A 13,228-nucleotide genomic window follows, 5' to 3' on the forward strand; every position below is an offset into this window, starting at 1 on the left:
AGAAATAAGCGGACTGTCATCTTTTGTGGTGTAACAAATTGCTATATTTTGACATCATTTCATTTGCAGCCGAAGGAAACATTTTAAATGGTCAAATTTTGAGAAATTAATTAGCAAATTTGATCATTTAAGGAGGTAAGTTACCGTTTTCGAAATGAATTTTGATTTTAGGAAAAATGGATATCTTCCATTTACCTTTTGCGCCTTTCAAATGTTTTTCTTCACTTATTATCATCTATTTCTTGATTGTATTGATGTGAAAGAGTACTATCATCGCTTACCATTGAATTTCCGCGGATTTTACGTTTTTGCGTGTAACTGAATATATTATAATAATATAACAGAACTATGGATAGTATACGTGTCCCTTATAACAGAACTATGGATAGTATACGTGCAAACATTTTTTCACATAATTTATTGTTATGTGAAAAAACGTATGCTATCGATGAATAATTTCAATTGGATTAAATGTTTTAATTAATAAATAGAATCACTTGAAAGAATATTAATATTTTCTTCAAATATTTCAATCATCGAAACTTAATTAATACAATAATTACAGATACTTATTGAAGGGATTACCACTTGGTAAATAATAGATTTTGAAATTTTTAAAAATTAACAAGGAAGGAGAAATTTCACGAAAAATAAGTACGGGAAAAAAAGAAGGCAACAGTATAAGCGAAAGATTGGTAATGGAAAATAAAAAGTGAAAGTTTAACATTTATACAAAGTCTTATTTCTCAAGCATCATAAAGGCAATTTTGATAAATTAAAAAATTTTATGCCTAACAAAACGTTATTTAAACAAATACTGGTTAAATGTCATCATATTTACACTTATTATAGCAATTTTAAAATCATCTATCAGAATTTAACAAATTATAATTTTACCTTAAACGTCAAGAATACTTAAATTTACTGTTACTTTATAATTATCCTGACTGATTACCCTGCAGTGTTTTGGAAGGAAGGTAGGACAAAATTGGAAGAATTGTAAAAAACTAAAAATATTTCTACATGGTTTATTTACGAAAAGATAAGTAAGCAATTAGAAATGATGAGTCTAAAAAACCTAATCCGTAGATTATTTGCATCAGAAGAGTTAAAGGTCATAAGGTCACTCACAGCTAAGAGTCATAAGGTCATTTAGACTAAGAAGCTAATTTTTTCTTTGTTTCTCATCCTGAAATACTAGAATATGTTCATATTTATTGTTACATTAATTAAAATGTTACAACTCATATCTTTTCCATTCACTAAGTAAGATAAACCGACCTTTTTACGCTTTCTGGATTACCAAGTCATTTTCTGGTTTTCCAAATGATTTTTCCCCCAGTTCTTTTTTCAGCACAACATTATCTTTCGACCTAACATTCAATCTGTAAGTTTCAAGTTAAGCCAATCGTGATTTTATATATATATATATCTTTTAGATACATCTAATCCATTAACATTTCCAAAAAAACAGTGCTTACATTTTCAGCTACGAAACAATTCTCAGTTTTAGGTTCCTGAAGTAATTTAAACTTAATAAGTTTAAATTTAAATTTAAATTCACGTAAATTTTAAACCTAGCGAAATAAAATTAAAAATCTTAGCCAGAAGTTTGTAATTACTCTTTATTATTGATTCATCTTACATCTATCTATCATTTTATCACCAATTCTTTTCACTGTTAACATATCTATTATGTTATCGATGTATCTGTCCGTTTTGTTTGTTTTTGTTGAATCATTTCTTTGCTAAATTTTTAAAAGTTAATTTAATTTTTCACCTTTTCTTCAAGAGTCATAAGAATCATACCATCAAATGGTAATAATTTAAGGCTGAAAAATGAAGCCTAGAAAGATACTGATTAGAATAATTACAGAAAAGAATGAACTTTTTTTCATTTCAAACATTTCATCCAAATCATCTGTTATTTTCTCAATGTCTTGACTAAAGACTCGGTTACACTTCAAATAAACTCATTTCAAGCACTTTTTTTTTAATCCTTAGAGGACTGACTCATTTTGGAGCCTCAAAATCCTTTCAAATTTTAGTCGATAATCAAGCCAAAACTTTCATTAGTAATATAGCCTAAGCCAATACATTATCGATAGCCTAGCTATAGATAGTTAAGTGAAAAGGATTCAACTAATGGAGAGAATGCTGTTATTGAGAAATAAATACTTTCTCAATCATTTACGATTGTCACTTCATAGCTTTCAATTACGATTACAATGTCACACTAAACGAACACAAATTTTCGTTGCAAATAATCGTTTCTTCTTTCCTCTTTTATAAAAAAGAGAAAAAAAAAGTTATTTAAACTGCAAATTTGAAAAATAACTTGAAAATTTATATATGAGAGAAATAAAGAGATAGAGGAAGAGCAAAAGGAGGGAAGTCTTCCGCTGTCCTTTACCTTTTATGCCCCAAAATTTGTCACCCTTCTCCCGCTTCATCTCATCTCCCCTTCTCCTACTTATTGATTATATTCTACAAATAGGTCAATTAGTTACTGTTGCTTCTGTTACTGTTCAAAAAGAAATGACAGGTAATATAACGCCACTTTTTTTTTCAAACTTTTTTTTGATATTTCATTTACGAAACAAAAGGATTGATGTAAAAAGAGGAGAGAAATAAATTTTTATCAAATTTTTCAAAACCATTTCCAATTAGCCAATAATCTCTATTGTTTCTGTCACATTCTTTTCCTTCACTTTTCAATCACTCATTCAATTTATTGTGCATTCTTTTTCTGCTGCATTTTTTCTTTCTATACAAAATTCTAGACAATTAATTTCTCTCTCCACTTCTTTCGGTATAAAATATCACATCTAACAGTCAACATTTCATTCTCTCTATTTTTCTCACATTTTCATTAATCACCGTTATCATGTCATTACAATATATCGATATTATCATTATCATTATCATTATCATTACAACATTAACCAGCGCATTACTTATCAGAGGTAACATATTAGTTAGTATAAGTTGGTACAAGTAAAAGGTAAAAAAAAAGGTAATAGTTCTTGATTTTCAGTTATTCAAATCTTTCAACGTAATTCATAGATGTATGGATCATTATCAATTATCGATTAGATTTACAAACACTTAATTTTAAATACAAATAATAAAGTATTAGGCTTCAGGTAATTGTGCAATCCTTTCCACACCAGTTTTATTCTATCGTTCCTTTTCCTTTTTATTTTCTATCGATTCATTATTTTTAGAATTTTTTAAATTGAAATTTTAGAACTCGACCACATCAGTTATACTCAAATATGACAATTTATTATGATAAGTAAAAACAGGAATGAAGAATTAGGCGAGAAAATTTTAAAAAAGAAGAATTAATGAGAAAAATGAATGATTATTATCATCAACACTTATAAGGTTGTCGAGTTTTAGTATGAAATTTTTTTTAATTAGGAATTAGCAAAGATAGACGATATAATCTTTCCATTCACCCTTTCTATAAATCGTTATCATTATCATTCATATCATTTCACACTTATTGATGTGATAAATAAACCAAATCATGTGTCACATTGCTATCATTCATTTCTACATATCACCTTTAATTTCTTTAGTTATGATCAGCCAAAGGTAACAATCATAGACTGGATAACTTATCACAATATCATCCATGATCTTTAACCTATATGCATTCACAAATTATTCAAAAGAATTATTCTATATATCCAAAATCATATGATCATATAACAAAATTCTTTTCAGTTTTTCCTCAGTATCCATTGTTATAACAATTTTCCTTTCTTTGCCTTCTTTTTCATGCTCTCATCATTTCCTCCAAATGTTCCACTTCGAAAATGACACCAATGAATTAAATTAAAGAAAGAAAAAAAGAAAATCGTCTTTCTCTCTTACTTCCTCATTTCTTACTTCACATTTCACAATTAACACGCATATTGTCATATAGTATTATCTCAAATACTTTTAAACTTACGCCTAACATTGTGTGACCATATGTATAACTTATCTGAGATTACATTGCCACGTGTAACTTATCTTTTCTCTCTACATATGAAAATCATATGACTTTCCTATTATAACATTCTTTACTACTTTTGTTCAGTATCCTCTCATTAATTGTTATAATGATTTTCAGTATCATCCGTGACCTTTGCCCTCTGAGATTACATGATCATGCGTAATATTCCAGATGCATTGATAATATAAGTCAAGGATACGTATCCTTGCATTTACCGTATAAGAATTGTATGTTGTTGGCTTCTTCGTTTCCGATTTATCTTGCTGACGTGTATTGTTGCGGTCAACGATTGAAGTACAACGTGATATTTTCTGATTTGCGTAACATTTCTCCTTTTAACTGCCACCCGACGTTTTACATCAGCCTAGAACGTATTACGTGTTACGAAACACGTCAGATTAATGCCACGTAGAAATTACTCGAGTTCGGATTATGAAGCGCGTAATTGGACTGCGTTACATATTGCTTCGTTTGGGATTGTGTCATTTGGGGTTGTCTCATTTTGTGCGATGTTTGGGATTATGTGATGTTGCGTGTGGTGGAGTGTTGTTTCACGTGTTTCACGTCACATATCATTCAAGGTTACATCACTGCATTGTATTATTTAAGACTGTTTTGCGTCATATGTTATTTATGATTGTATCATGTATTGCAGGATTAAATTTAAAAGGAAAATTTTTTGACTGCATACTTCGATTGCTCTTTCTAAGTAAACAATAATTAACTTCATTTTGAGGAGTTACTCCACAAAACTTTGCACTTTTAACTAACAGTATTTTAATTTTTCCTTCTCTTTTATGAAAATGAAAGTTTTTCAGTTTTTCATCTCCGTTCCAACTTCTCCAACGATAACTTCATCTTTCTTTTATACACTTTATCATTCGTATATCATTTTATCACTCGTATCACATTTGGTGATAAAAAAGATAATAATAGATAGTGACTGAAAGAGATTAATTAGATTAAGTTAGCTGAGAGAAATTAAAGAATGAGAGATAGAATTAAATTTATTTCTCTCTGTAATTATTGATTGATGTCATTATGACAGTTAGATTAGCTATTACTGGTTTTTATTTTTATCGATCATCTACTTTGTTCTATGACTTATTTACTTATCTGATTACACTATCAAACTGTACTAAAGGATTCAAATAGCTAGTGTTATAATCATATCAGTAAGTATAATAGGCAATTTAATTCTAACGTAACCTCAGATATCCTTGATATTGTCATCACTAAAGTGAGGGAGAACCCGGACTGTAATAAAGGTGGAATGGAGATGGTACTATGTTGATGGGAAAAGAAAGGGCAAGAAAAACGTCGTTCTTTTTCACAATCTGAATATTCTGAAAACAAAGAAATGATAAAGTAGCATCGATGTCATCTATGTGTCAATTTAATTTGTTGCTCGATTATAATTTTTTTCTCCATCTCACTTCCTTGTGAATGCGTTAATTATATTTGATAAAAAGTTCTTTCCGTTCAACCAGTTATTGTGGTGAATTGTATCTGTCATCCTCGTAGAGTATCATTGCAGCCTTATTTTTGCAGAATTCACTTCCTTTTCTTTAATTCTTATCGCTAAATTCTGTGTTCCTTTTTATTTATGCATTCATTAGTATCACAATAGTATAATTTATACCAAGAAATTTAAAAGTTACAGTATATGGCACCAAAGCTGGAACAGTTAGGCCCTTGTACTTCAAATGGTAATCAAAATAATGAAAATACGGATGATGCAGCAGCCGCAGAAGTTTTGCCGGGCATTCTGTACGAACCGTACAATTTTCGTCACTATACACCAACCCTTTATCTTGGCAAGGTAAGGTAATCTTCCTTTTCATACAGATAGAACTAAGTGATACCTTAAGATCTTTACGTCTAAGACTTTGTTATGCTTTTTAGTTTAGAACCCTTTCCTATCACTGTCGATTCAGTTTACTTTTTTTAACCTTTATTATCAATTATAATCTGCTGTGTTCGAATGTTTGTATTCTGAGAGATACAACAAAATCTGAACAACAAACTCTTTATCCATTACTTACTCTATACCTATTATTTATGTTTCTTTTTTTCTTAAGGAGGTTTTTCTTACTCCTTTAACTCTGCTACCATTATTTTTCTGCTACTGTTGTTAATTGAAGTATCCAGCAGAATGCAAAGTTCAGATTTTGTCAAATGGAAGCAAAGACAGAAGGGTAATTTGCACTATTTAAGGGAGGTTTTGCACGTTGTTATGCAGCAAAGGACTCATCGTCTGCAGTGGAAGTGGCGTTGAAAATTGTTCCGAAAAGTCGTCTCACTAGGCATTCACAACTGGAAAAGATGCGCAAAGAGATAGCGATCCACGAGTCATTGAACCATCCAAATGTGGTCAAGTTTTTGAGCTGTTTCGAAGATAATATCAATGTCTATATGGTTCTTGAACTTTGTCACAATGGAACCCTCCTTTGTCGCATCCAAAATGCACCTGGTTTGTTGCCCTTCCTGATACGTAAACAAAAATAAATAGGAAAAAACAGTTATTTCATGCTTTTTCATTTCATTGTCGTATGCATCATCTAGTACTTTGGATATCTTTCCGAAATCGCAGATTGGTTTTACCGTCAAACAATTTAGTCGTGAAATTCTATCGCGTTCTGCATATCATTGATATTCGCTTTGGTTTGCTATTCACTTGCAAGTATCATAAAAGCCTTAAATCAACTTGTTATTATGTTAAGGCAAAAGAAAAATTTTGTCAAGCTACTATTAGCAGTTTTTTTTTCCCAACTAAATGTCTACAATTATTCAAAATAGCGAGACATATAAAGAAAAAGAAATGTATCTTAATTAGGTTACTATTATTATATATTAAGGATAGATTTTTGTAATGTTTGGGGATTCCGCTGTCAGATTTTGTTAACTATAAAAGTTCTTACCCTATAGTTGGCATCGGCAGGTGGACTATTCAATTAACCTCGTTATCTACTCAAATAAGTAAGTAGACAAATAGTTCACTTCCCTCTCTCCTTTTCTTTTCCTCACAACTTTTCTATACATTTCTCTCTAGGAGGACGACTGAGGGATCACAGTACCCGGATGTATTTACCACAAATTGTTGATGCTGTCACATATCTACACGAACAAATTGGCATTTTGCATCGTGACCTGAAACCTGGTAATGTTCTTCTTTGCAATAATGATCAGGTGATTTTAATTTTCATTTATCATTTTATCAGCTGTTAATTTGAACATTATTTTCTCAATACAGTCTGCTGAAAAAATGTCAAATTGGCTTATGGTCAATTTCTGTAATAAAGAATTGATTGTTATAACAACATTCTGCGTGCAGTTATTGATTATATATATATTCCTGAACTAATTGTTCATGGCAGTTATTGAATAGGAGCGAGAAATTGTCTATTCGGAATCCTTTTTTTTCAAAGTTTTATCAGGAAGTTGATTCCAGTTGATGGATCGCATGTACACTTTTCCCTTTTCTCCTTCTTTCTCAGATGAAATTCCTTGCTTGTCCAAAGTTTTGAATATTGTCGGTTTAGTTATAGAAATTGAAATTACAGGTGAAATTGGCAGATTTCGGATTGGCTTTGAAATTAAGCGACTTACCACATTCCTCGTTAAATGTTTGCGGAACACCAAATTATCTTTCGCCGCAGGTATGCACCCGTCTTTCTTCTTTTTTTTTGTTTATAATGCAAAATTTTCGTAACATTTTACAGTTTTAAACTATCAGTTTCCTTCTTTCTTTCCCGTTTCTTCCCATCATCTTTTAAAATTTATTAGAACTATTATTTTCTGTGAGCTTCTATTCCATTCATTCTTTTTTCTACATACAGTTTATCACCTGTTTCCTTCTACTTCTAATGTCGCCTACCAATTCCATTTTTTTCGAAACGGTAAATAAGTCACACCTTATCTTTTTTTTAGTCTCAAGAATTTCATTGAACTTCTCCGGTAGTTTTTTAATTTTGTCAAAATTATTGTTTCTTTACTGAAATTTAATGTGGCATTGATAGAAAGTAATGAAGTGATGTTTTGCGAGTCAGGTAATATTTGCTACAGTGCTGTTGCATACTTCGATGAACAAATAATTAAAGACTTCACATAAGATAATTATGTCTGTCCTACTTTCTGGTCGATTTTATGACTATGTTCATGAAAAAGTTTATGTTTCATAATTAGTTCATTAGATCGCATCATTTTCAGGTGGATGATCTTTCGGTTCACATTACTTCTCTTGGTTATCAATGCCATTAATGCAGCATTGAAATGCGTTTTTTTTTTTCATTTGACGTTTAATACACCCAATTTCTGTCAAGTTTAGTGAAAATTTTTGTAAAATTGAAAAAGAAATAAATGAAAATAAATTTTTCAGGTACTTAGACGAGAAGGTCATTCGAAAGAATCGGAAGCTTGGTCTATTGGTTGTATACTGTATTGTATGTTGATCGGTAAGCCACCATTTGAGGCTGATACATTAGAAAAGACTTATGTCAAAATAGCATCATGCGACTATTCATTTCCGCTTAAACCGAAAATTTGCACTTCTGCAGAGGATCTCATTTCAAAGTAAGTGATATGTGTATGTTGAAACAATTTGTTTTGTTACTTGTTCAGTTGATATTCTCGATAACCAGCAGGCGATTCACATTATTGAGTGGTATTAGTGGAAAAGAAAATAATGACTGGCTCTTCTTGGGAAGAAAATCACATGATTATTTCTTTCTTCACTTTTCAGGTTGCTCATTCCGGATGCAATGGTTCGAATGAAAATAAGTGATGTCAAGTATCATCCATACTTAAGCAACAAGAATATTGCGGAGTTAGTTTGATAACTTTAAAATTCGTGCCAACATCAGCAGCAATAATTCGCATAAGATTTAGTTTACTTCTTAATCGATGGCTTGCCTTTTATACGACTTCAAGCAACTGATGTAGGGAAAACAAATTATTCTTTGTTTCGACAGATCTGTCAAGATGATTTTTCGAATGCCGGGCATGTTCGGTGCGAGAGGTAGCTAGTAGTTAACAACACAGACAAATGTTTATAATATTCTTGCGGTAAAACATAATTTTCTACGGAACGACTTTTACCTGCTGTAATAAGATAGTTTGGTTGATATTGGATGCTTGAATTCTTTTTTGATCAATTCGCGTTTAAAGTTAATAATATTTTAGAATACAAGAACCATACTCGGTAAAAACGAAAGGAAATAACATATTCCACTTATCTAGGACAACAAATTTTGATCAAGTATGTTGTTACCTATTTTCGATCTAACATTTTTGTCATAGCGATAGCTCTATCTAAACTTCGTAAGCATAAATACTTTTATAAAGATCAAGTACTGTTATACGTAAATATGACTTCTATCTGACGAGTTCTCGTTTTTCAGTTCTTATTTCTGCCGGTGGGATTCTTCCAATTTTTCATTATCTGGAAATTGCAGGGCTTTGGAGGAGGCTGCAGCATTGCTGATTCTGGAATTGGCTCCGATGGGTGCTTAAATGCTCGGCCACGATCACTTTCTGACTGTAAAGCTTTGTACAAACAATTGCTACTGGGCTGCTACACTGGTACTGTCATAATGACTATCTAAGACACATTTGACTAAAGATGTTTTTATATAATTTTTTTGAAAAAATTTATTGACATCATTGTCAAAATTGTTTTTCCACACATATACACACATATACGCTGATTTGATTTGCCCGAACTTATAATAAATGTTGGACGCATTATAAGTGGTTTTATTTTAGTATCAGATGAAGCACCCCGTCTGTCAGATTTCCAATTGAATATGGTGAGCAAATGGGTGGATTATACCAATAAATACGGTTTTGGCTGTGTTCTTAGCGATGGTACCCACTGCACTCTGTTTGTCGATAATTCTTCTGTTTCCCGCAGGTAGTTTTCACGTTCTTATGACTGAACCGTATTTCACTGGTAAATTGAGTATGATCGTTAAGGATCATTCGTTGCATGTTTCACTTGGTGATGTTACTGTTACATACAGATTTCAGTTTTTCTATGCATGCTAGTGAAGGTGATTATATTTTATTGTTTCATTCGTTTTAATTTCGAATTTTCTTAGGCATGCTATAGAAAAAGAAGCTGAGCGGTATTTGATGATATCTGATATAGACCAGGATCCCTGGACTTTCGTGGAATGGACTACTCTGGATACTATCAGTGATCAACGATTGGCAAAAAAAATCCATGTTGTGGAACTTTTCAGGTTGCATCATTACTATTTTTCACTTTTTCAAATAAGTTATTTTGGAAATTTGTTAGAATTCATAAGAAATTTGTTAGAAAATTTCCTACTAGAATAATCTGGTAGGAAACTTTGTTAAATCAAAAGATTTGATACATCGCTAATGATATTTTTAAAATGATGTATAAGTGTTTTTTCTTTAATTAGTATTGATTTTGCTCCTTCCGCACGTTTTCCTTTTATATCTTATCGTGTTTTTGATCTTGTTGGCGGATGATATGCCGACTAATCCTGATATTTTATATGTGTTTTGCAGTGATTATATGGATAAGGAACTTCAGCCTGTGTTTGAGCACAGCTGTATTCGCCAACAGCTAGATGCCTTGGTCTATCAAAAACGACATAATGGAGTATTAGTAATGTTTCTCGCTTTGGGAACTATTCAGGTCATTTTAATTTATTTAGGTCTTAAGAAATGCTGCTTTTGTGCGATCTGTTAAAGTTCTTATAATTTTGTATTACTGTTAGGTTGACTTAACGTACGCAAGTAATAGTGAACCCTAACTCAAGTCTTGCTCAACATTGCTTACATTGATCTTCTATGTTTAAAGTTAGGCAGAGGATTAAACTTATGCTATAATCCTTTTATAAGAGATAGGGTCTTTTTCATGAAAGTGAATCTCTTTTTATTTTGTTGCAAGGCCTTCCTGTTCATTCTTTCGGCTTAATCATAAATATAAGGGAAGCCCACGAATAAACGTAACATTAATCACATTGGTACACACTTGCATTTTATGACTGTTCATAGCTTGGCTTACATTTTATTGTACTTTTCGGTTGTAATATAAGGAGAATATCGTATTTTTTCTAGATTAATTTCCTGGAATCACACGAGAAATTGGTTATTAGTCGAGATGAACATGGTCGTTTACTGCTCACGGTAATCAAACGATGCGTCGGTTTCCGTACATATCAGCTACTTCCTTATGCTTCAACACTTACTCGCCCAGACTGTCAAAAAGTTCAACAGCTACTGAATAAGGCTTGTCAGCTTCTGGAAGGCGAGAAAGCACTATTACAACGAACTTACTGTGCTACCCAGTGTTAACTGCAATTTTCTAAAATCATAATCAAGATAGTCTTCGGTCACACATGATACTCTGTTAGAAATGCAACTGCCCTAACCGGAAGCGGGTTTCTCTCTTATATGTGCCTTTCGTTGCTTAGTGCTTTGCCACTTTTTCTGTTTTCTCCTTTCGGTTCATTCTTGACTACTGTTTTCGATTCCATCAGTATTTTTCTTTTCTCGATGATGGCGAAAGTGCTGCTACCACGTTATAAGATTGTCCTAGGGAATTTTGCAGGAATTCCGGTATTATCGGGTTCGAAATGTATAAAATGTCACCTATCATTGTACTTTGTTATTAAGCCAACAAGGAGTCTCGGTTACATTAAGATCACATATGTTTAAAGTATATGCAACACTTGCTTTTCCGTCCATGTTTATTTTGATCCCTTCATATTCCTTTTTTCTTTTTGGGAATTCTATCATAGGATTATTTTATTATATGAAAATCCATATTTGTGTTTTGCATAGGTTTTTTATCAATTTTTTTTCCATTTTTTAGTTGTTATTTGATCAGATTTAATTATATTTATTAGCTTTGTCCAGTTCTTATATTGCCTTGCATAAATAGCAGTTGTTCGAGAAAAGTTAAAATTAAATTTGGAAAATCCCTCCCGAAAATTTTGATGGAAGAAAGCAACCAAAGAATCCGAGAAGATGAAGCTGAAAAATGTAGCTATCAGTTTCTCTTACTTCCTACTGTCTTTTTCGACTTGTACTTTTCTCGTCTTTCATAAATTCATTGAAATTCTCTCTCTCTTTCTATCCTTTTGAATCATTAGCCGTTGCTATTCCAGAACATTCCAGTATTTTCTCTTCAGGGTTTTCAAATTTTCGAGGATAGAAAAATCGGCTTGACCGGTGACATATCTTTCAAGTATTTGCAGTTTTCAGAGATTTTTCAGAAAGATGCGGCAAGAATTGATTGAAATAGTACATCGGAAATTACCCATGACTTCTACTCTTGCTTTCCAGAGCGACATTTTACTACAATAGAACTTTTCAATGTCCCTTATTCCAAGATATGGTTTCATATACGTGTATGACGTTTGTTTGCTTAAATACGTTGAACTGCCTTTAATTTTTCATGTTCTTTTGATATCTAACGGTGATTTCTTCGTTCCTTTTTAATATTTTTCTGTTTAGTTTGGTTATTCTGATGAATAAAATAACAAAATTATCGATATTATTAATGCATAAAGATGAAAAACTTGAGCAACAAGCTATTATATAACAAATTTGCAGCAGTCATTCATTATGCGGCATAAATGAAGCAGTTAATGATGTCTTTAGAGAAAATTTAAAAATATTAAGATTACTCAGACTTTCTTCAGTTCATTTCACTTAATCTTATTTAAATGTTTATAAATTAAAGATAAAGACATCGTATCTCATCTTCTTCAAACCTAAATGTGATCCGGTAATTTCACATGCACCACTTTTTTTTATTTTCTTTTAGAAGGTTAGGGGATTCCTCATAAAAAAGCTCGCAATACAATGTTTAAAAATGATCTTATATGAGGAGTATTATCTGTTGATAAATTGCAATAAGACGACTAAAAGTCTACAAATATTTTATACATATCTGCCTGATACGATAATCATTGTTAAGAGATAAAGTTATTTTTGATCTGTCTGGTAAAATCATTGTTAAAAGATGAAGTTGTTCTTGATCTGTTTGATAAAATCATTGTTAGAAGATGAAGTTGTTCTTGACCTGTTTGATAAAATCATTGTTAAAAGATGAAGTTGTTCTTGATCTGTTTGATAAAATCATTGTTAAAAGATGAAGTTGTTCTTGATCTGTTTGATAAAATCATTGTTAAAAGATGAAGTTGTTCTTGATCTGTTTGATAAAATCATTGTTAAAAG

The 13,228-nt window shown here is 31.5% G+C and overlaps 1 protein-coding gene across 2 annotated transcripts; it reads left to right on the forward strand.

Moving 5' to 3' along the window:
• Positions 1–5,675: 5,675 nt before the first annotated feature.
• LOAG_08113 lies at positions 5,676–11,384 on the forward strand (the record flags this gene model as incomplete). Of its 2 annotated transcripts, XM_020447618.1 has the most annotated exons (12): positions 5,676–5,831; positions 6,227–6,482; positions 7,062–7,198; positions 7,573–7,668; positions 8,388–8,581; positions 8,751–8,834; positions 9,191–9,266; positions 9,463–9,589; positions 9,773–9,920; positions 10,108–10,251; positions 10,547–10,676; positions 11,102–11,384. In XM_020447618.1, the coding sequence occupies 12 exons, from the start codon at positions 5,676–5,678 to the stop codon at positions 11,336–11,338; spliced, it is 1,785 nt and encodes a 594-aa protein (XP_020302168.1). The 2 variants fall into 2 exon arrangements, with proteins under 2 accessions (XP_020302168.1, XP_020305782.1); XM_020447619.1 differs by lacking the exons at positions 5,676–5,831; positions 6,227–6,482 and adding an exon at positions 6,587–6,673 and having other exon boundaries at positions 11,102–11,338.
• Positions 11,385–13,228: the final 1,844 nt, after the last annotated feature.

The sequence above is a fragment of the Loa loa genome (assembly GCF_000183805.2).
Source record: "Loa loa unplaced genomic scaffold supercont3.141, whole genome shotgun sequence".
Classification (NCBI taxonomy): Eukaryota; Metazoa; Nematoda; class Chromadorea; order Rhabditida; family Onchocercidae; genus Loa; species Loa loa.